Raw genomic sequence first — 24,663 nt, 5'->3', positions numbered from 1 at the left:
CTCAAGGGGAGAATTCTCTCTCATATAAAGTGTCCAAGAATGTCAATCCTCTTGGGGGGAGAGGATGCAAACACAGGATGGACTAGGTGTTCCAAGAAGGCCAGAATTAATGCAAGTTTGGACTAGGTGCTTTCAACAGCCAAGATTAATGCAGTACTACCTGAACCCCAGGACTTCGCAAACTTGTCCTGCTTAGGCCACCTAAAAACACTACATTAAGGAGAGAAAGAAGTGAAGTGATACTTCTATGTCACCCCTAAGCCAAGCAAGAACAAACAAAAGGGCACACTGCTCCTGGATTTTGACTGACTCTTCAGCTCTGCCACCATATCTTCATCATTAGCTGAGACAATCCCCACCACTTCCAAGTGATGGCAGAGTTAAGGTGTTGGTTAGTGACTTATAAGCGAAGTGACCCTTTGACAGTCACTATTAGTGCTCTTTGATTAATCTCTTATTACACCAGACCCCAGCAACAGCAGCCAGGTTATGGCTCTATTTTCACATCTGACAAGACTAAACCCCACAATGTATGTTGAGATGAGTGTCAGAATCTACAAACATATTTCAATTCCAATCTGTTTTCATGGATAAACCTAGAAAGATTTTTCTGTAACTATAAAGGAAGGACTCCAGGAAGGCCTAGAGTTGCATGCATTAGAATGGCACCAAAAGGAAACACTTTCCAGGGGGAAGAAATGCTTCCTATTAAGTGTTTCTGAGTCCACTAAAGATTACCACTCAATTCAATTTTTTTTTTAATGATTGCCTGTGTCTCTCAGACAGTTTCAAAGACTTAGAAGTTGCTCTTTTCAGAGAAGTTTTACTTGCAAATATATACCTCTGTCAGCACTCTCTTGCATCTTAAACTGAAAATCATTCCTCAGGGTCTTGTATCAATGGAAAGTAAGAGTGCTTGACCGGTATATCGCTACAAATGTATAGTTTAAAGTAGTAGTCTAGTCTAGGTGGCAAGTACAAGAAGTCTGACTAATAATTGTTTTCTCAATCCTTGTCCAGGTTGTTGCACTTCTAAAAATAATATTTGTTGGTTGATTTTTCAGGAGAAAACAAGAGATGGCTTTACTGAGGGAAGATTTGTGTAATGAAGTGAGTCTTGCACTGTGTCATGAAAAAGGTACGACTCAAACTCATACTGATCTTCTGTATTAAAAGTTCCACAACACAAGTATTACTACCAAAAATGTTTCAATCAGCTGTCAGTCACTGTCCTTCCTTGGGGATGTGTGAGTGAAAGATCCCATTGAGAGGCTTAATGATTTGGACCAGCATCTTGAAGTAGATAAAGAATTAGACAAGGAGCCAAGACAGAAATGGAATGCCAATATGATACGCTCTCTCTTCATGTCTTATTTTGGATGGGATACTACATACTGCATGAGCTGCAACTTCTGCATGGTATTCACAATCAACCATTGGCAGAGTGTGTTGCAGTAATCACTGTGGCTAGAGTCTGTGTCCAAGAGGAAGGGTGTAATTTCTTGGCTAGCGAAAGGATAAAAAAGATGTTTCTGGACACTGCACTATGTGAGTATCTGTAGGACTCGATAACTGGATGGCAGATGCCCTCAATAGATGAACAATCAATAGTTTACACAACAGTGATTATAGGAACAGTATATTGTCAGCAAAATCTAAGCCAGGAAATAAAAATTCGATTTTTGAAGTTGTCTCTAATCCTCAAATACATGCCCAGCAAGATGGCAGACTGCCAGTCTACTGTTACTCTTGAAACCAATGTCTTTGCATTGGCTTCTATTTTCCCTGGAGTAATTAGAAGTAGGGAATTTGGCATGTTAGTCAGAGCTGCCTTGCTACCTAATCCAGTAACGCTAAATATGATTTCTCTGTCTTTGATTTTTCTTCAGTGTCTATTACCATAGTGAAAGCATGGAAATGGCCCAAAATATCCTTCTGGGATATTAATGTCTCACTACATAGTTTAGCCTTAATTGGTAACTCCTCTTGTAGGCATCAGGGATTTGGTTTGTCTTTTAGTCCTGTTTTGGTCCTTCTAGGGCATCTCAACTAGTTCTTCTAAAAATTAATGAATCCTGGGCGAAGAAAAATCTGAAGGAGTATGACAGCCTTCTGCCCAAGTGAAATAAAACCCAGATTCCAAACCTACTTCACTTTACCTTACCATGGATGAGCAAGATTCAGGAGCCTGTGTCCCTCATGCCATGAGAAATGCATGAAGAGATCTGCTAAGGTCGGCGAGGCATATGCACTATGTGACACCCAGAGATCTGAACAAGCTTGGAATAAATCTCAGGTTGAGATTTTCAAAGCTGACCCACTGAAACTAACATGACTTGTGTAGCTAAATCCCCTACCTACCTTTGAAAATCTCAACCAAGTATAACAACAGCCTTGATTAAATCTCATTATGAGTAATCACTGATTCAGAAGTGATTAACTATGGAGACTCTACACAATAAGAGGGTCAAACTTCATCTACAGCAGTCATGAAGGGATATGATATCTCTACAGATTACTGATGGCTTAATGTTCAGGTAACAAGAACTCCATTAAACATTACTAAGGAGCCACAAATTAGGACAGAAATAACTGGACAGCTGCAAGTCTCAGGTATTCAAAGGTGGTACCTTCCAAATGTAGAAAAATAATGTGCCTTTATATCTAAAGGAATACTAGCATATTATGTTTGATTTTAAGAACAGTTAATTCTGTTTGAGGGTAATTAATGTGTAGAGAAAAATCTCACATATATGATCAACGGCTTCGAGTTTTAAAAAATTTCAGCGGCACTAATTTTGTATTCCTCTAGCTGTAAAGCTAGGCTACAGTACTATGATGACTTTAATTGTCCATGCCTTGGAGGAAGAAAAACAATAAATCTTAGAAACTACCACAAAAATTACTAAAATAGTAACATCATATACAGAAAAGCTATTTTAAGTCCAGATTGTGATCGAATGGACCCCTGTATTCACACCCTATACACCACTGTAATAATCTTTATACAGAATAGGCCTTGTGAGGTATTATTTGAAACTAATAGCTTGATGGTCAATGATATCATGGTGAAATGTATGTAGTAACATTATATGTAAAGCAATGAACACAGAAGGAGGTTACTTGCTGTAATTGGAGGTTCTTTGAGATATGTGGTCCCTATCTGTTTTCCACATGTGGGTACACATGGTTGCAATGTGCCAGAGTTCAGAAATTCTTCCATGCAGTGTCCATTGACTTGCACACGCGCAGTATCTTCCCACATGCTTCTGTCCAAAGGTATAAGGGGCAGTTCAGGTTGACCCCTCTCCAGTTCCCCCTCTTACTGCAACGTAGTAGGGTCTGAAGCAGAGGTGAAGGAGGGCGGGTAGTGGAAAACAGATAGGGGACCATGCATCTCGAAGAACCTCCAGCTACAGTAAGGAACCTCCAGTTCTTCTTCATGTGGGTGACTCACAAGCAGTATTCAGTCTGGAGGAGGGTGTGATGAAGTTGACAGCAACGATGCTTGCAATACTGCTGTTCCCACTGTTGCATCCACAGCTGCCACTTGAATCAGGGTGTAGTGTGCCATAAACGTGTGGATAGAGCACCAAGTTGCTGTTTTGCAAATGTCCTGCAGCAGGACATCTGATAAGGATGTCATGGAGGCTGACTATGCTCGTGTGGAGTGGGGTTGTAACACCCCCATGGGTGCGGGGGGTGGGGAGGGAGGAGGGCAGAGAGAGAGGAGCTTTGCTATTTTGTATCATTCTAATATGCATCCTGAGATCCACATAGAGATTCTCTGTGAGGATATGGCTTGTTCACATGACCTTTCTGCGATGGTGACAAAAGCCTTGTAGATTTCCTAAAGTAGGGTTACCATATTTAAAAAATAAAAAAAGAGGACACTCCACGGGCCATAGCCCCGCCCCTTTCCCGCCCGGCCCCGCCCCAACTCCACCCTTTCCCGCCCCTTCCCCAAAGTCCCCGCCCTAACTCCCCCTCCTCCCTCCCAGCCACGTGAAAAGGGCTGCCCGAGCGCTACCGGCTTCATGGTTTGCCGGGCAGCCTCCAGACCCTGCGCCCCCGGCCGGCGCTTCCCCAGCGCAGCTGGAGCCTGGGAGGGGAAGCGGCCAGCTGGGGGCGTAGGGTCTGGAGGCTGCCCGGCAAACCATGAAGCCGGTAGCACTCGGGCTTCGGGTAGCCCCTATGCCTCCGGACCCTGCGCCCCCGGCCAGGCACTTCTCCCTGGCTCCAGCTGCTCTGCTCCTCCCTGGACTCAGACTTCGGCTCTGTTTAAGAGCCAAGCTGCCCGAGCCAGCGCTACCGGCTTCGGGCAGCCCCCCGTGCCTCCGGACCCCAGCCGCTGGCCGGGCACTTCTCCTCCCCGGCTCCAGCTGCTCTGCTCCGGTGGCGCAGGGTCCGGAGGCATGGGGGGCTGCCCGAAGCCGGTAGCGCTGGCTCGGGCAGCTTGGCTCTTAAACAGAGCCGAAGTCTGAGTCTGGGGAGGAGCAGAGCAGCCGCGGGAGGGGAAGTGCCCGGAAGGTATTTTTCCCGGACATGTTCAGCTTTTTGGCAATTCCTCCCGGACGGGGGTTTGATTGCCGAAAAGCCGGACATGTCCGGGAAAAACTGGACGTATGGTAACCCTATCCTAAAGGCTTTGATTCTTTGCAGCTAGAATGCCAGGGCGTGTCTGATGGTGAGGGAGCATAGCCTCTTGCCTTCAGGAGAAGCGTAAGGCTTCAGAAAAAATACAGGCAAGTGGATTGCTTGATTGATATAGAATTCAGAGATAATCTTGGGGAGGAATTTGTGGTGTAACCAAAGGGAGACCTCCTCTTGGTGAAATACTGTGTAAGGTAGGCTGCCATCATGGCTGCTAGCTCACTGACCCTTCTGGCTGAAGTGATGGCAACTAAGAATGCCACTTTCATGGAGAGGTGTGTTATGACATGTCACGGTAGGTTTGAAAGATGGGCCTGTGAGCACTGACAGGACAAGATTAAGATCCCATTGAAGCACATCAGGGCCAGATGCATGAGGACAGAATGCTAAGTGTACCTGCAGCAAAGTAAGGGCTAGACTTGACTTCTTTAAGGCAAGGAGGTAGTCAAGGATAACCAGAATGCCCACTGTGTCAAGGGAATGTTGGTGGCATTGTGCCCAGGCCAAAAAGAGGCACCATTTAGCCTTGTAGCAGGCTCTAGTAGCCTTTCCTATTTTGATTGAGGATTTCTGGGACGGGGCAGAGCAGCAGATCTCCGATGCCCATCCAAATACCTGGGCGCGAGGTGAAGTGAGCCCAGGCTGGAGTGCTTGAATGTCCCACGGTCTCAGATTAGGAGATCCAGAAATGGGTGGATCCTGATGGGCAGGAGCACGGACATCTTTAGGACATTGTGAACCAGAACTGTCTGGACCAGTAGAGTGCTAGGAGGATGATAGTGACTCCGTCACAGAGGACTTTCCGTATAACCTGAGCTATTAGGGGAATAGGGGGAACGATATACCTGAGACAGTCTGTCCAGGGGATGAGGAGAGCATTGCCCTGCAAGTCTCTGCATATGGCTCCCCTGGAGCAATACATGGGAAGCTTTCTCTCTGACTGTGACGTGAAGAACTCCTATAGGGGAGTACCCACTTCGCGAAGATGTTGGTTAGAACTGTGTCATGCACTTCCCCTTCGTGGTCTGTACAGAATCTTCAGCTCAGTCTGCCTGCCAGGAAATTCTGAAAGCCTGGGAGGTATGCGGCCCGTATGGCAATCTGATTCCTGATACATCAGTTCCACGGCCCAAATGCCTCCATGAAGAGAGGACAAGATCTCGCTCCTCCCTGTTTGGTATCTAGACAACTGTGGTGATATTATCCGATAGTATTTGTACATGAAGTGAGTATATGAGGTGGAGGAAGCCCTTGCAGACTGATCTGAGCTCCAGCAGGTTTACATGGAGACAGGCCTCCTGTGGGGTCCATGTACCCTGGTCTGTATGGTAGTCTAAATGAACATCCCATCCTGTGAGGAAGGCATCCGTCAAGATGGTGGCCCTTGTGGGAGGGCAGAATGGAGTCCCCACCATGACTTTGTTTGGGTTGGACCACCAAGCAAGGGAGCTGAGAACTGCAGAGGGAACAGTGATTCTGTGGTCAAGTGGAGCCAGGCTTGTAGGCACCACAAGTGGAGCCTGATGAAGTGTGTCATGTAGGTACATGCAGCCATATGGTCTAACAGCAAGAGGCACTAATGCACTGTAGTTTGAGGCTTGTGAATAATGCGAGAGAACAGGTGCTCATTGTGTAAAAGCTGTCTTCAGGGAGCAAAGCTCGTGCAGAGACAGAATCCAGCTATGCCCCTATCAAATTTATTGTCTTCGTGGATGACAAAACAGACTAGTCTTCATTTACACACACACCTAAGGTTGCAAGGAGGTGCTGAAGAGATTGTATTGCTGAGACAGCTTCTTGGTGAGACTGTCCTACCAGGAACCAGTTGACCAGGTATGGGAGCACCATAAATCTCTGGCATCTCATCTGGGCTGCTACTGCTGTGAATACTTTTGTAAACACCCTGGGTGCCATCACAAGCCTAAAGGGGAGGATGCGGAATTGGTAGTGCTCCTGGCCAACCACGAACCGCAAGAACTTCCTTTATGATGTGTGACTATCCAATACAAGTCCTTCATGTTGAAGGCCATGAACCACACTCCCTCCTACAGGGAGGAGATTACAGATGCCAGTGAAATCATCCTGAATTTCAATTTCCTGATAAAGATGTTGAGCTGTTGAAGGTCCAGGACGAGTCTCCACCTTCCCTACCATTTTTGGGGATTTGGAAGTATGGGGAGTAGAACTCACTCCTTTGGTACTGAGATGGAATGCTCTCTATCGCACCCTGGTGTCTGCCTCCTGTTGAAGAATCAAGCATGCTCCATGGAAAGAATAGCATTGCTTACACAGTGCTTATGCCAATCTGTAAGCCCAAATAGGAAGAATATCGTTCCCTAATAGCCATTTTCAATGTTTTAATTCCTTTCAGTTACACGTGGAAAATAGCTTTGTGTGCAAGGAAGAGTTATATAAACTTGCAAAACCACAGCATCACTTTGCTAATTCAAAGAGTACTGAATTCCAAACCTGTTTTTCTTGACTAATGATACATTACCAATAGAAACATAATATTTAGCCACATGTTACTGTTACAGACATTTAATTATCACAAATGTACCTGAACAGATTTATACAGAAACAGGATCTTCAATTAACCCTTAACAGCCCAAATCAATCAATCAATCCATACATTTTTCATGTTAAAACAGAGCAGAAATATTTATTCAAGCTTCTGAATTTAGGAACTCAAATAGACTTCCTGGAGAAAGTATTTTAAATCATGAATTTTAAAACAGGGGACCCCATACTTCCATGTTAACTGAAGAGACACTCGAGAGGGTTTCCTTTATCTTTTAACATCATAGGCTGTAAAGGGTTAGTTAAGGTGCTGATGAGATGAATATGAAGGCAGGGCTGAGTAGGTGGGTGGGATCTACTCCTGTTCCGTTATCTTTGTTGTAAAATTGGTGTGCGTGATCTAACAGCACAGGCAGAAACAATTTCCCAGAAAGCAATAACATTCAGCCATCAGCAGGCAGTTAGTTACAGGACTGAGAAAGGATGGGAATGGTTCATTAAATTCATTACCTCACAGGATGAAGACTGAGTCCGATAACTTGGCACAATCTTAAACGTGATGCTCCCCCGCATTTCCCTCTGGAGAAAGAAAATTATTTCTTTAAAAAACAAGATGTTGCAGCTAAAACACAAGAAACCACTCTAATATCTGTAAGGAAACCAGCACAACCTTTCTGAGAGCAGCAGCAGTTCTTCCTAAAATAAACTGGAAAGCTTTTACAATATGTGGTTTCACTTAGAAACAAACACACTCAGACTGTCTCTTATTAACATAAAACCAAACATACGCCATTACTGAATTAGCATAACAGGTCTTCAGAAGGCTAGAGATTACAGTTGTATTTTTACAGAATTGTGTACACATCAGCAAGTTTTTTTTTTCATTTCCATTTCCCTCATCTATTTTTTTGTGATTTACATTGTGCCTTTGTTGTAAAATAAATTAATTTTTCTTCCCATTCAATTTACATGTTATATACAGGTAAGGTTACTTACCTTTCAATAACTTGAGTTGTTCAAGATGTTTTGTCCCCATGGGTGCTCTATCATAGGTGGAATGCAAGCCTGTAAGCTCTTGTCCAGAGATTTGAATTACTAGTGTCCAAAAGTCTGCACATGCGCATTACACGACCTCCTGTTTGTAATGAGCAGGTGTAGACCCATGGACCCACCGCAGCACCGGTCTAGGGGAACCATGAAGGGTCCAGACAGAAGTCTAGTGTCTGCCGAATGTCTAAGGTGAGAAGGCTTGCCTCTTCTCTTGAGGAGTGAGGTTTGGGGAAGAATAGTGGCAGATGAATATCCTGATTGATATGGAAGTCTGATAAAACTTTAGGGATAAACAGAGGATGAGGGTGTGGTGTGACTCTGTGACAGTAGAAGATAGCGTCAGATGGGTCAGCCGAAAGCACTCCAACTTCTTCCATGTTTCTAGCTAAGGTGATGGCTACCAGGAAGGGGGTCTTAAAGGAACAAACATGTGCCCAGAGGTTTGAATGTAGAGTTCCTTAAGACATTGAGGACCAAGTCAAGGTTCCACGGAGGTGTGGGGTTCCAGATATGTGGAATAGATTAGCTAAACCCTTGAGGAATGTAACTGAGAGGCTCTGGATAGGTGAATTAAAGGTCATTATAGCTGCTAGGAGTCACCTTGACAAATCTCATAGATAGTTCTTGGTTTTTTAATTCAAACAAATAATCAAGGATCCTTGCACGAAGAGCTTCAGAAACAGATATAGAGTGACAAAAACACCAGAAAAGGAAATGTTTCCACTTCTGCAAGTAAGTTTTATGAGTGGAGGACTTCCTACTATTCAGGAGTACAGATTTCAGAGTAGCAGCCGTGTTAGTCTGTATCCGCAAAAAGAACAGGAGTACTTGTGGCACCTTAGAGACTAACAAATTCTAATAAATTTGTTAGTCTCTAAGGTGCCACAAGTACTCCTGTTCTTTTTGAGGAGTACAGATTGTATCTCTGCTGAACTCTGACTCTAAAGCCAAGAAACACAGAGGAGCCAGGCCATAAGGTTCAGGGACAGAAGGCTGGTGGTGTCTCATGGTGCCAGAGTTCTGCATCAGGTGGTCTGATCTGAAAGGGAGGCATCAGGGTCTCTCTATAGAAAGGTGATGTAGATCTGAATACCTCACTTGTCTGGACCAAGAAGGCGCTATCAAGATGATTCTCACCTGCTGCTGTTGTAGTTTGATCAATGTCTTGAGAATTAACAGCATTGGAGGTAAGAACAGAGGAGAGAGTAAGGCCCTGGAACTAATAGGACACCTGTGAAGGATTGTGGGTCTCGAATGTGGGCCCATGGGTCCCCAAACAATTCATAGACCATGACAGTCACCCAACAGCTCTGCAGAACCAGCATGGGAGGGGTTTAGAGGAACTCTGGCCCACCATAGGCTCTGCCTAGGAAGCTACTCATTGGAGGAGATATCCAGCCCAGATGCATTATTTAAGCCAGAATAATTTAAAGGAAGTTGTCTGAGCAATTGAGTGAACTCCTGACCGGCTGTTGTTCTGAACTCTGACTCTGGCTTGACCCTTGGCATGGCTGTCTGATTCTGATTCCAGTCCTGACCCTTAGGATGACTCCTGACCCTGATTCTGGCTCAATCTTTGGCGTGACTCCTGACCCTGACTTAAGCCCTGACCTTGGTATGATTTTGATTCTGACTCTGGCTTTGGTTGCTGGCTTCTGTCCCCAGCTCTGACCATTAGGCTTGACCACTCCTGTCCTGGTCCTTACAGCATCTACCAAAGTGTCGCAGTTGAGTCTCCCCTTGGAGAAGAAGAATTGACATTTTGTATTGGTCAGGGTTGCAAAGAGATCCACTAAGGGAAGGCCCCATACTTTCCAGATGTTCTGAAAGATCACACTGTTGAGCTCCCACTTGTGGTTCTAATGGAAATTTCTACTTAGAGCCTTTGGTACCATGTTGTGGAGGCCTGGTAGGAAAATCAGAGATCTCTATGTGACAGGCAATGCACCAGTTCCACAATTTTAGGAATTCTGTGCATAAAGACTGGGATCTTATCAATTTATATAGGACATTGCAGCTCTGTTATCTACCATTACTCTGATATGATGACCCTAAATGGGTGGAGAAAGACGTTGCAGGCATAACAAACTGCCCTTAGCTCTAAAGCAACATTGCTTGTGGACACCATTTGCCTTGTTTGTGGAACCTTGTAAGTAGCTCCCCAGCCTAGAAGGGAGATATCCATTGTGATGATTCATGTTGGCAGCACGAATGAGAATGGGGTTCCCACACAGACCTTCATCGGGGGTATATGAAATTTTGAGCCAGGCCCAAAGGCATTGAAGATGTAGTCCTGCGTGTGGTGTAGCGAATGACAGGGCCAACATATGATCTAGGAGCTGAAGTCGGCCGGGGACTTAGCTGTAGGGTAGTGACCAGATGGGATATAATGGAGATAGGTAGATAGACCCTAGCAATTTGAGAGTCCAGGGAAGCTCCAATTAACTCTATCCTCTGGACGGGAGACAGTGTGGATTTTTCTAGGTTGATACAAAGACCCAGGGCCTAAAGCAAGGTTAGAGCCTTGTTGGTTGCCAACTGGACATCCAGAGTGGAGCACCCCTAGAGAAGCCAATCATCTAAATAGGGAAAGGCTGAAATACTGTCTTGATGTAGGTGAGCTGCACCTACTGAGAGGACCTTTGTAAAAATCTGTGGGGGCTGTGGAAAGTCGAAAGGGAAAGACATGATATCGACAATATTCTGAGCCAATGATGAAGTGCAGAAAACGTCTGTAGAAAGGGTGCATTACAATGTGAAAAATGTGTGTCTTGAAGGTTGAGGACAGTAAACTAAACCCGCTGACTCAAAGAAGGATTATGATAACCATAGTCACCATCCGAAGTGTTGTGAGAGAATATGGGTGTTCAGGCTCCTGAGGTCAAGAATTGGCCTCCAATGCCATTTCTTTTGGGAACCAGAAAATATTTGGACTAGGATCCTCTTTCCACAAATTCTGGGGGGAGTGGCTCTATCGTTCTCATACTGAGGAGGGACTGGGCCTCCTGTTTTAAGAGATCCTTATGAGAGGGGTCCCTGAAGAGAGAGGAGGAAGGGGTAGAGTATCCCATAGCCATTACCTCTAAAATCAATTTGTCTGTGATGATAAGTTCCCAATTAGGTAGAAACTGTGATGGGCGGTCCCCAAAGGGGGGATGGAGTGGAGGATAGGCTTGCACAGTGGCTTCAGATAAGGGCATTGTTCGTATCCCATGACGAGGTTGCCATAATGGTCATTTGGAGGGTGGTTCAGGTAGGGAGATCGTCGCCCTTTCTTGTGAGGCCCAGGCCTCCTTCTAGGAAATTCAGTAGGTCTGGAACAGGCCCAGTACTGTTGATGTTGGAATAGCTGGGATTGTTGTGCAGTCTGATTTGCTGAAATGACTCTTTGTTCCAGGTACATAGATCCCGAGACACCTCAGGGTTGCTCTCGCATCCTTGGGGGAACGCAATGAGGTGCTAGTATTGTTGTTGAACAGCTTCAGCCCTTTGAAAGGGAGGTCTTCCACCGTATTCTGGACAGGCCAGATGATTGGAGCCAGGATCCTCATCACATAACAGCTAAAGATGGTGAAACTGTAACAGCAGCAGCAAAGGCAGCTTGTAAAGAGGTCTTGGCTATCAGTTGTCCTTCAGAAGTGAGGGCCTAGAATTGCTCCCTCTTGTCCTGTGGCAAATTGTTAATAAAATTAGTGAATTTGGCATAAGATAGTAAAGTCATATTTGCCATCATGGCTTGATAATTTGCTTCTTGGAACTGAAGAGCAGCAGAAGAATAACACTTCCTACCAAAGAGGCCTCTGTCAGAAGATGGGGATCTTGATCTACTCTGGCATTTTCTCTCATTAACTGCATCCACCACGAGAGAGTTGGGGTGGGAGAAGAAATATTCCAGCCTCTTGGCTGGTATACAATTTTTTTGGAACATCCACTTACACGTAGGTGGGAAAGTGGCATGTATATGCCACAAATTATGGGCTGGAGATAAGAGCACCTCATTAACGGGCAGTGCTATTGTGTTGTGTGGGGTGGTTTGAAGAATAACCACCAGAGTGCTGGGACTCTTGTACCTCCTCTGTCGAGATCTGAAGAGACCCTGTACATCTCTTCATTATGTCCTGAAATGACCTAATATTATCCACATACAAGTGAGGTGTTGGCACCACTGCCTTGTCCGGGGCAGAGGAGGATTTATGAGAAGACGGTATCTCCTCCTCTGTAGATCCTCCTCCTGATCTTCCTTCCGCACCAGAGAAGCACACAGTATTGGTGACTGCAGCTATGGTGTTGGTGGTTGTTGAGGCCTGTGGAACTTCCAGTCATTCTCTTGTGGGCAGGAACCCTATAGAATTGGTCCACATAGGCAGTCCAGGGATTCCAGTAGGCACACTGGGGTTGTGGATATGGAAGGATCATACATGTTTGGAGGGTCTGGGGTACCTTCTAGACTCTGGTGTGTCCTTGTCCAGGTACACCGCCTGAGGTGTCAAATAGTAAGCTGAGTAGCCCTGTACTGAGATTTCAGAGTTGGAGGTGTTATCTCAGAATGCAAAGGAGGGGCTGTGGGCACTGGTGCTGGAGACACCAGAGGGTGAGGCATTACCCCACAGGTGCTGGTGGACAGGTATCGGGTGACCTGCTGAGAGGGGAGGAGAGGAGCCTGGCTGGCATGGTAGTACTGGTATTAGTGGGGAACTTCTCTTGGTACCTGCAAGAGGGGGGACTCCAGTTCCTCTGATGCAGATAAGCCCTTTTGTGACAAGAATCCTGAAGGTGCCAGAGGGCTGTAGAAATGTGTAGATGGACCAGGGGTGATACTGGGGCCCTCGTCGGAGATGCAAAATGAGACATCTCTGAGGATGGTGCTGAAGTGGTTGTTGAGGTGACGTCTCTATGCTCTGGGTGCACACTATCTGAAGACGGTACTGGAGAAGATGGTGCTGGTGCCTTGGATTTCCTCAAGTCTTTAGGCTTCTAGCAGTCTTGATGCCTAGATGGTGCTGGAATAATTGGCTCTCTATGGTGCTTGCTAGGAGGCTTATCTTTCTTAGCTATCTGGTTTTGATGGTGCCAAAGCCCTGGTGCTGGTGCCTGTAGGATCCTTGAAGGTACTCATCCCGGAACACGGTGTCTCCTTAGGTTCAGTTCCAAGAGGTAATCTACCTCTTTTCCTGGAGGCTCTGTTAGGAGAAGGAAGCTTTCTTCTCTTCGAATCCTTTGTCTCTGAAGAAACCTCGGTCGCCACTGAAGTAATGGGGGGGGACGGGGGGGGGACACGACTCAGACCCTGCAGGTCTTCAAGAGTGTTCCATAAGGAGAAACTTCAATCTCATCTTCCTTTTAAATCCTGTGCAAACTTTGCACTTCAATGGGATATGAAAGTCTCTGAGACTCTGAAGACAGCTAGAAAGCCCGGTGCTCTGAGGAAAATATCTACTGCAGGTCTGGAAGGCTATGAATTCTGGGGCTTTTGTCATACTTCCAGAGTAAAGCTGGTGGAAAAGCGAAGGAACTGGTTCTGAACTGGGAAGGGGGTGGTGTCTTGAACTCTTCTAAAATGTAATAAATTTGTGGAAAGAAGGGGAAAAGATAAACAAAATGTAAACTAAATATTAGAGAAAATAAAGAAGAAAAGAATAAAGCAAACAAGTTCAAGAACTGGTAACATCTGCTAGGAAGCAGCTGTCATGCAGTTGCTCCATTTCAAGTCGCAGCCAGTTGAGAAGGAACTGTAGTAGCAGCAGGTCCACTCCTTTCTATATGCCTTTGCTCTAAAGCACAAGCCTCTGTAATGTGCAGGCATGGACTCACGGACACTTCTAATTCAAATCTTCTGTCAAAGGGGCACATGGGTGCGTGCAGCCTATGGTGAAGTACCCATATGAACATATGCTTGCAAAAGAAGGAATATTTCCAATTATTATAACAGATGCCTTTCACTCTGTTAAAGGTAGAAATAATAAGAAATACATCTTCAACAGGAACAAGATAAATGACATACTGAAAACTATGAAAAGCATAGTGAAAATCTGTCAATCCCTTTTCTTTACCTTACCCAGTAATGAGACCAAAGGGTCACTTGATTAAATCAATGGGAAGGACAGATTAAAATATTATTTATACTAATTAGTGTCAAACTTGTGAAGTTCACTATTGGAAAAGGTGTTGGGAGTCAAATACTGTGGTGGGATTTTAAAAAGTTTGGGTAATTAATTACATCTGTAGCTATGAAGACAAAGATAATAAAGATAACGAAATCTTATGCTTTACTGTATGCTGCTTACAACAGGGTTTTGAAATGATCATAATATAAATAATAAAGTCACAAAAAGGAAGATTGTCATTGTGTTTGGCACTGTACAGAGGTAGCCATGATTCCTGCTCCTGAAGAATTTATAATCTTAGCTGACAGGTAACATATATATGGTAGGTACTGAAAGAGATGGAGACAATCTAATAGACACAATTTTAAAATATGCCCTTTTCTTTGTGTTATACTGGATTGTCTCCAGTAAGTATGTATGGATCTATGCCAAGTGCCTTTCAGCCACTTGCACCATGGCCTATTTATTCAAACACTTGGAGGCATCACAAAAGAGGATTTGAAGGAGGAGAGGATAGTCGTCTGATGGATTAGTTCAGGGAGGGGGTTCCATGCACAAAGGACACGGTAGAAGAAACCCTGGAGAAGTCTGTGGTTTGCTAGGGCACTGCTTAATTGATTAAATAATTTTTTGGGGGGGGAAGTTAGGATGGGGAAGGGGATTGTGTTGGGGGATCAGGTAAGCTACCAAGAAAGGAAGGACAAAGAAGAACACTGTGATTTAGAGAGGCTTTGTTAAAAGAAAAAAGGATTAATTTTGTTGTTTATTTAAAAAATATTAAACAACCAATGTCAACAAACTTTTAGGGACTTACAAGCATTTTTTGTAGTTGTTCCACTGTTTGGTTTGCTACACTGATTCCATTTATTTCTCGGATTTCATCCCCTACATGGAGTGTACCTGCAGAATTAACAAAACAAATAGTTAATGTGTACATTTATAATATAACTGTGAAATAATACCAAAACTCAAACAGAGATTGGCAGTACAAAGACATTAAAATAAAATGCTAAAATAAGAGTTTAGTGTCTAGCTGAAACCCACAAAGCAGTGGAACTCAGAGTGAACAATTCCACTCTAGAAACCGTGATTTTTTAATTGTTATTAAATATATTTTTTCCTGTCTTTACAGAGCATAACTGTACATGTTTTTTACCATACAAAGGCTCATTGAAATCAATGGTGCGAATGTGCTGTCCATTCCAATGCAGCTTTGGATGCTAAGAAAAATGCGCATATTGTGATAGATTATACAGTAAAATAATGTGGTTGCTAGTGGTTGTTATGTAGCAAGGCCATCATTCTACATGGGTAGTCCATTCACTATACATTTACTGTATTACTTTTTGTTTTGTGAATTAACTAAATTCATTTGCCAAGTATTCTTTTCAAAATACTTTACCAAACACAATTAGTTTTACTTGAAGAAAACAACAGCTGGCAATCTATTTTTCAAAATGAAGCCATTGTGGAAACGGATGTTGGCAATAAATCACCTAAGCTATGAATGGTGTTTTTGTGGATTGCTAAATCTAAAATGACCATATTGATTGAAGAAAAAAAATACATTCATGCTAATGATCTGAGTTTTAAATTTCAGCTTCATTTGAAATGGCAGAAATATTGAATTCCAAAACCATGTGCTTTATAACTGAAAGAGAGCCTGACTTAACTAGAGCTGTCCTAACAGGCACTATCATGAACTACAATGACTGATTATCCTTTGGACTCTAGTCTGTAACACTGCTACAAAGCCCTGTGGACCACTAAAGCTCCCAGAAGACTACAGAACAGGATTACTCAAACTTTTAATCTGTTCAGGAGAAAGTCCTCCATCCCACAGAAAATGTTTTAATCAATTCCACAGGAGCTTCCTATTGACAGCAAAAAGGGGTAGGGACTCCAGTGCAATTCCTCTGTCCTGCCTTGTGGAACATTAATCAGGATTCATCACAGTTAGTGGTTTACTGTATGTGAATGCAGCAGCTCTGTATTTGAATTTCAAATGAAAACAGCTCACAGCTGGCGTATTGATGACCTAACCCTCTAACAAAAGTTATACAAGTTCAGCATTGGCAAACTTTCTCAGCACTTCACACCTTCTACAAAAATATATTTGATTCCAAAATAATTAGAGCTCTGTACCACGCTGGAACTAAGCTCTGCATGCAGACACCTTCATTGTTATGGCACAATAATGCACAATATCCCCTGGCATGCTACACTTTCTGCAACAGTGTAAAAACATTGCTGGGAAACATCCAAACACAAATTATGATTGAATGAAAAATTGAAATAAATATCATGAATATGCTCATAAGGTTAGTCATTTTGATAATACAGTTAAATACAATCCCTTCTTTTGAATGTTTTCCATTTATTTTACTCTGTGGCGGAAGCTAGTACTGACAATCCATAACTGGACGATAGCAGCTGGTGTGTGTAGGAGGTGGGCAGCTGAGAGGGGATTTAAAGACTTCTGTCCTTTTGTCTTGGTGGACAGTTGGGTTGGCTAATAGCTGGGAGAAAGGGGTCAGAATGGGTCACTGGAGAGAGAGGGAGGTTTGAGGCTTCAATCGTTTTGGGACAGCCTCTCCCCATTTTTCTGTTGGGAGGTGATGTTCTTGGCATCTCCATGTGGTGCCTTCTCCCCAGCCTAATGACTCCCATACCATGGTGTACATCTGATTAGCACTCCCTGTTCTGACTCCTCATTTATTATCTGTATTGTATTTATTCAGACTTTGGACTGTAGGCTCTTTTGGGTAGGGGCTTTTCTGTATTTTGTATTTTCTATTTTACCAACTGTATTTTCTGTATCAATGGCAATATATAAATAAATCGATGATAATAAAGAACAGGGTTCCCATGGGTTGGCAATCTTCTTCCTCTGCTTTCACCTAACCCAAATTAGCACATCATCAGCCAGTATGTGCTTTTGCTATGTATAAAAGTCTGAGACACCCCTCACCCTGCTGGACAGAACAGGGAACAGTTTCCTCTGAGGAAGCAAATTCTGCAGCTGGAGGAGAGTTCTGCAGCTGGCAAAGTTGGAGGCAGTCCATGTACACCACAGTAGTCTCTTTTCACCATGTAATCATATTCATGCTGTTATAACAGCATCATCTTTGCTCACAAAATGCTCTATTAGTTGTCCTAGGGCATGGGTGTTTACAGATTCATGGTTTAACTATTTGTGGGAGCTCAAATTAAGTCATTTTCTTACAGATCTGAATAGGCAACCTGCAGTGCCATGTCTTCTGCAGGAAGTCTGTGTCCTGGGTCAGCAGTGGCATAGGTGCCTGATGCCTATTTAAAATGAATACATCTGTTGACACAAATGTGCCAAAACAAAAACTTTAACAGCAGAAAACCCAGATACTTGGGTTTTGGATGCTTGAAGCTGCCAGGAAGTCTAGCTGTAGTACAGCAGATGCAAGAAAAACGCAGGAACACCATTTGGAGTCTAAACTTATTCTCCAGATGAGTAAAACCCACAAGTATTCTGTGTTAAAGCACTGATATGAGGACAAAAGCTCAAACATAAATAAGCCTCTGTGGCAGAATTTAAAATATAATCTGTTCACTTATCCCCAAAGTGAACAATTCTTAAAGATTGAAACTGGGGTGTTATTACCAGTTCACATGGAGCAAGGACGAAAGAGTCTTTGCACAGGTTGACCCTGCTTGGGAAACACTGATTATGATGGACAAAGAAAAAGGTGAGAGCACAAAAATTAGCTCACCTGCCACATTGCCAACTGATGAAGAAAAGAAAACTGACACTGGCATGCAGCCATTGAGAGCTACAGCAGGAAAATTAAGAGTGTATTGAATATATAAATTATAGCATTTGGCTGAATATTGAATATATGGAATGATATCTAGTTGAAGCTAATAAGCCACACAGGGGACAGAACATTAAGTGATACAATCACATGCATTATATTTGATCACTGATTGCAGGAGACTATTAGAAATAAAAACTACTATGAATATTTAGGTAGTCTCATAAAACAGAACAAGGAAGTTAGATTTTTGTTGTTGTTATATTTGGTTAATAATTCACTATTGCTGTAACTGAAAATGAAAAATCTCCACTTCGAGATTACGTTTACTTTTGATTAAAAACAGTTCTATGGGAATTACAGAACCAAATACCTAAATATAAGTTGTTCCCGAGAGGCCAAAGACATTTTGGCAATTAAATTGTTTCTATAAAAAACTACACCTTTTATTTTAGAACAACCCATAACTAAGCACTTGTTCAAAGCACTATAGACATTGCAAATCCCTTTAGAGGTGGGTCAACATTGTTTCTAATCTCTTTCATGACTAGTAATCTTAAAAGTTTCTTGTAACAATAGTAGGTAAGTAAAAGTTCAAATAGAAGTCCCATTATTAAACTGACAGTATTCCTTTAATCTTTTATGTCAAGTCCAACTAGATTTCCAGTTGGTGCTGTCCCTTTAAGAGAATACACAAGTCTATACAAATTCATACAGCATTACAAAGTCGCTATTTAATCTTTTTATTCCCCTTGAATTTTTGGGATCTGAATCCAACACATTAATTATTTCAGTGATTAATTAAAATGCCCCACACTGAGAAACACGGAGTGTCAGGAAGTCTTGAGATCTAACTCCAGCTCTGCCACTTACTCATTTTGAGCAAGTCACTTCAGTTTCCAACCTCTGCTTCCCCATCTTTAAAATGGGGGTAATTATACTTTGCTATTTTTCCAGTTTGTTTACTTTGAGTATTTGACAGTCCTCTGTGTATTGCCAGTTTCCCTGTTTAGTTAGGAAGCCCTCTGTTCTTCCTCACATTAATAGAAGCAGGGCCGGCTCTGGCTTTTTTGCCGCTCCAGGCAAAAAAGCCTCCCGTCGCGCCCCCCCCCTCCCCCCCGCCAGCGCGGCAGGGGAGGGCACCGAGCCCGGCCGCAGGCCGCTCTCCCCGACCGTCCAGAGTGCCGGGGGGAGGGCGGCGAGCCTGCTGAGGCTCCACTGGCAGCCAGAGCCCCAGGAGGAGGGCGGAGAGCCCGGCTGGGGCTCCGCTCTCCCCGGTGGCCAGAGCGCTGAGGGGAGGGCAGCGAGCTGGCCGGGGCTCCGCTCTCCCCGGCGGCCAGAGTGCCGGAGGGAGGGCGGAGAGCCCGCCGCGGCTCCGCTCTCCCCGGTGGCCAGAGCGCCGGGGGGAGGGCGGAGTGGCGGCCAGAGCGCCGGGGGGAGGGCGGAGAGCCCGCCGCGGCTCTACTCTCCCTGGCGGCCAGAGCGCCGGGAGGAGGGCGGCAAGCCCGCCGCAGCTCCGCTCTCCCTGGCGGCCAGAGCGCCGGGGGGAGGGCGGAGTGGCGGCCAGAGCGCCGGGGGGAGGGAGGAGTGGCGGCCGGGGCTCCGCTCTCCCCGGCGGCCGGAGCCGGAGCACTGCGCCGCCCCCCTCCAGGTGCCGCCCCAAGCACAAGCTTGGTGGGCTGGTGCCTGGAGCCGGCCCTGAATAGAAGAAAAGAAACAATTTTTAAAAATAAGAAAATGTGATGGTAAACCCTCAAAAATTGGTAAGGGAATTCAGGGGCTAGTGTAGCACCTGAAACTACTGCCAGCTTACATTTTAGTTGATAAACTGGACAACTCAAAGAAATTTTGAATAACTTAATAAAAAGTCAGCAGACTCCTGGAATACCAACCGAGGAAGCAACAAGCATCTAGAGTGGTAATCAGATTAAAACACCAATAGACATTTAAGAAAAATGAACAAGTAATGAAAATGCTAAAGCATTTGCTGCATTTTGCAGAAGACTCAGAAAAGAGTAATAACATTTCAAGACTTCTGAATATACTCAGAAGCATTCCAAAGCTAAATAAAGCACAAACAGAAAAGCTTAAATACCTTTGAGAAATTTCAGAAATTCCAGACGCTGTACAATAATTTAAAAATAGCAAGGCACCATCCTCTGATGGGTATAGTGGCAAATTCTATAACAAGTTAAAAAGGATCTATCCCTCTGATTTTGGAAGCAGCTGTGGCTATTATACAAAGTAATAACTATCTACTACATGGAGGATGACTACTATCTAAGTGATCCCAAAGGAAGTCAATAACAAAAAAGCAACTGTGGCTCTTATATGCCAAAGTTCCTTTTCTATTCATTTTAAAAAGCTGACTAGATTCAAGCTGATGGTGTCCCGTTAAGCAAATATACAAGTTCACACAAATTCAAATCTGCCACTTTTAAGAAAAGTTTGATCAGTGTCACAAAATGACAGTTTTCAAATTGCAAACTTCCCTAGAGACACAACTCATATCTGCAGTCTGCCAGGGTTAGTTTCACTACTGAGTAGGTAACTCTCAGCTCAGCCATTAATTACTTTTGACATATATCTGGGCACACAGGATGGAAGTGGAACCGAGGAACAGGCACAGGTCTAAAGGTCTGGCAACAACTCAGAGCAATGAAAGCCAAACACAAAGGTACAAGCTGCATGGGTGAGAAAAGTTTTGGTTCCAGATTCACATTTCGGTATCTCAGCAGTCAAACTGCCACGAGTCTCAGAAGTTCTGTGACAATACATGGAGAAATGTGGAATTTCTGCTGAACAGAGACTTTTGATATATCAAGAAAAAAATACTGTGCTTACTCTGAGAATTTTAGAAAAGAATTAGATAAATACACTTTCCAAAATTACATACACTTTAGAACTGATATTCCGTAGAAACAATTTGAGACAACCTGCATCATTACCTATTAAAGCAAAAATTAAACACTCAGGGCCCCTTCCTGCAACTTGTTCCAGGTGAGCAGACCCTTGCACCTGAGTGGTGACCCTGTGAAGTTAATGGGACTCCATGCAGACACAGGGATCCATTGGTGTTGAACAGTAAATTTTAGGATCAGGTCTCACTTGTTACACAAAATGTATTTGATTATGGGAGTAATCCAATTTGAGAATAAAATCATTTACGTCCTAAGATTACCTTGCCTGTGAATCATTCCTCCATGCATAATTCTTGCAACAATGCAATGGTTCAGCTCATTCATTTTTAAAGTGATTCCCTAGTAAAAGAAATTGTTAAATCATTAAGAAAAAATATTCAGCAACCTGCTTCTTCAACTACTAAGAATGGTCACTTCTGCTGCAAGCTTGAGATGAAGCTATGTTTTAGAGGGATATCCTGGCCCTATTGAAATCAATGGGAGTTTTGCCATTGGCTTCAAAGAGGCTAGAATTTCACCTTTAGTTTATGAATTTATACACTGTTGCTCTTATGAGATCAAATAACCGCCATAAAACTTATTATGGAAACACTCCAGATGCTGAACATACACACGGTTTCCTCTTTTGCTATTTTCCAAACCCCATCAAAAATCAAGGTATATCATTTGTACCTTGGGAGATGGAATATTCTTTTTACAGGTCTTTCCATTTACTATTTGAACTAATTTCCCATTTTAAAAAACGGATAAAAATTGGTTAAAACACAGATGCATTTTTAGCTACCAGTAAAGACAATGATTCTTTATAAGATGAAGACACAGTCATTTAGTATGCAGGCTATAGCATAAAATAATTTTACATATTTTATAGTCTATCTATACTAATCAATAAAAAATGTATACAGTATAACAGCGTTTTGGAGACGTGTATTCAAAATACATTCCTCCTTATGAAATCTTAACAGGGCATCTGTTCTTGGACTTATGTAATTGGGAGTGTCAAACTGTGCAACTCCACTGACATGGTTTCTTTTTATCATGTTTTTAGAGCTCTTCAAGACTGTAGCTGCTGTACAAACAATCCATAAGAACCATTAGTTTATTAAAATAAAGTAATTTATTAAACTGCAAACTATCCAGTACTATTTTACATTTTAAGGCCAGGTCTACACAGTTTTTGTGCTGGTATAACTATTTCAGTTAGAGGTGTGATTTGCTTTTATCAGAATACATATACCAGTACAGCTTATTTCCCTTTCCATATGGGAATAAGCTATACTGGTATAAGCACTTTTAAACTGGTTTTACTGTGGCCACATAATGTTGGTTGTACCACCCTTCAACTATACTCATACAGTTAAAACAGTACAACTTTTGTGTATAAACGCTGTGGTTTGAAACTACTAAGATAGTTTGTCACCTCTTCCTATTTACGGAGGAAAGAGAACAGTACTGTTGCCTACATACCATTGGTTCATCTGTGTTCTTCTGGAACTGTACCAGTCGGACTCGTGTTACATTCTCCATATCCATGTCACCGTTGGCGCTCTCTGGAGAATCTCCGTTTAAGTATGGAGAGGTGGGAGGAGGCGTAACTCTCAAAGCTTCGTCACTGTAAACTTCATGTGCCACTACATCATGAGTTTGAAGTAAGGCCTACAGGAGGTTACAGAAGTAGTCAGATTTCCATAATCTCTGGTGCCTTTTCTCATTCTTGACAGAAGATTTAATATTTCCCCCAGAAGCTAGAGCATGCCCATATTACTTTCTTACATTTATATAAGGCCTTTTACCTCCAAGGATTCCTAAACACAATATTCATTTTATAAATGAAAGTATATGTGTACATAAAGTATGTGTGTGTAAATTTGGGTGCTTAAATTAGGCTCTTCACTCATCTACCTAAAGGTAAATGACTCGATTTTCAGAAGTCCTCAGCACCCAAAAGTCTCACCAAAATCGGTGGGGAAGTGCAGGTTCAGCAAATTTTGAAATCAGCCTACTTTTATTTGGGCTTCTAAATCCATGTGTGGGCACCTTACTTTAGGCACACAGGTCTGAAAAGCTTAGCCACACACATGTACAGGTATCACTTCTTCCAACACTGAAATGAAAGTGAGTTTTGGGATGGAAATAGATAACCCTTGACTACAAACACTACAAGACCATTAGGATAGAAAGCGAATATGACCAATATATTCATTTGAAACTGCAAGAGAAAACTGCAAGGTATTTAGAATAATACTTCAAGATAGAATTTGGCCAAGACCCTTGAGTTTAGCACCCTTTCTCTTGAGGAAAAAAACCCCTGATGACTACAAGTTTTCTCCATCTCTATTTTACATACATTCTGAGGACAACATCTGGCACAGTATCCTCTAACACTACGGTGAGGAACTAGTTCTATATTGACTCAGAGGGCAGGACACATAGCCTTACTCAATTGCCAACATAACTACTTTAATAAGCACCATGTTTTTTTATTCATCTCCCATAGAGAACTGGTGCAGAACAATCCCGTTTAGTTTGTGACATCTGATAAAAATCACAGCCTGAGACCATAAGCTCTTCAAGTACTAATTCATCAGTTTTTCTCTACATTTCCTGATGTATTGTACAGTATCACATATAGTTGATTAAACTTATCAAAATATACTTGATAAGCATATCAATTACCCTCCTAGTTACTTATAGATGCAGCATCAAAGACAGTTAGAATATCTAACTGTGAAAAGTGTAATATGTTACCAGGAGATATAATCTAGATAAAATCTAAAAATTTCTCAAGTACTTGAAGAACATTCGGTATCTGGTTTTTACACTGCATGACATCCCTCTTCTCCCTCTTTTCTCCTGTGGAGATCTCTCAGGGCCTTGAAGAGTCCCTCTATTTCACGTTTGCTTTTTTGACCTTACCATTCATTAAAGTACCTGTATTATAAACAGCCTTCTGTCAAAAGCCTGGACAGGATTTACAACTGAACCAATCAGTGCTGCTCCTATATCATCCCAAAGGCTGTAGAAGATTGGAGAGAAGGATTACTTTCCCACAGGGCTGAAATCAGCAAGCCTGCTCCTTACAGTGTCTGGTACTCTATAGAACTCTGCATCAGACTGGTCACACTACTCTGTAGTTAAGCATGTAGTGCTACCACTTAAAAATGTAGAGACCCATGACTTCCATGTTGAAAGACCCATGCTTGAGTTTAGCATGTCTGATTCATTTTGACAGATGAATGAGTCCCTATGGCTGTTTAGTTTTCGATTACAAAACTCTCAGGAGTGTCTCTCAGGAGTGACTCCAAGACAATGGATGGGATTTTATGGCCACCTACAAAATTCTGCCCTTTTCCTGAAAGGCCACACCACCTTTAACATGCAATATATACTATAAAAGAGGATTGATAAACTTTTAAGGCACCTTCCTTAATTTTAAAACTAATTTGGGGAATTTGGCTTTCTATGGAGCTGATGCTGTCCTGTTTAGAGTATCTCAAGAGATAGGGGTATGTAGCTTCTGTAGTAAGATGAGGCCCTGAAATATAAACTCTTGTGTCAGAGGCCCAGTCTGAGGCCTGAAGCCTGAACCAAAGTACTTCCAGGCACTGCTAAGCAAAAGCTGGGCTG

At 43.0% G+C, this 24,663-nt stretch overlaps 1 protein-coding gene across 15 annotated transcripts in view; it reads right to left on the bottom strand.

Annotated features, from left to right (window-relative positions):
• Positions 1 to 24,663, bottom strand: part of CASK (calcium/calmodulin dependent serine protein kinase) — a 414,387-nt gene that overhangs the window by 34,577 nt on the left and 355,147 nt on the right. For all 15 annotated transcript variants that reach the window (XM_054005578.1, XM_054005605.1, XM_054005628.1 and 12 more), the window contains 4 exons: positions 22,504 to 22,692; positions 21,297 to 21,375; positions 15,142 to 15,227; positions 7,684 to 7,752 (listed from right to left, as the gene is read on the bottom strand). In XM_054005578.1, the coding sequence (XP_053861553.1) occupies positions 7,684 to 7,752; positions 15,142 to 15,227; positions 21,297 to 21,375; positions 22,504 to 22,692 (423 nt within the window). The remainder of the gene's footprint in view (positions 1 to 7,683; positions 7,753 to 15,141; positions 15,228 to 21,296; positions 21,376 to 22,503; positions 22,693 to 24,663) is intronic.

The sequence above is a fragment of the Malaclemys terrapin genome, chromosome 1 (assembly GCF_027887155.1).
Source record: "Malaclemys terrapin pileata isolate rMalTer1 chromosome 1, rMalTer1.hap1, whole genome shotgun sequence".
Classification (NCBI taxonomy): domain Eukaryota; kingdom Metazoa; phylum Chordata; order Testudines; family Emydidae; genus Malaclemys; species Malaclemys terrapin.
This window is presented reverse-complemented; position numbering and strand designations above follow the sequence as displayed.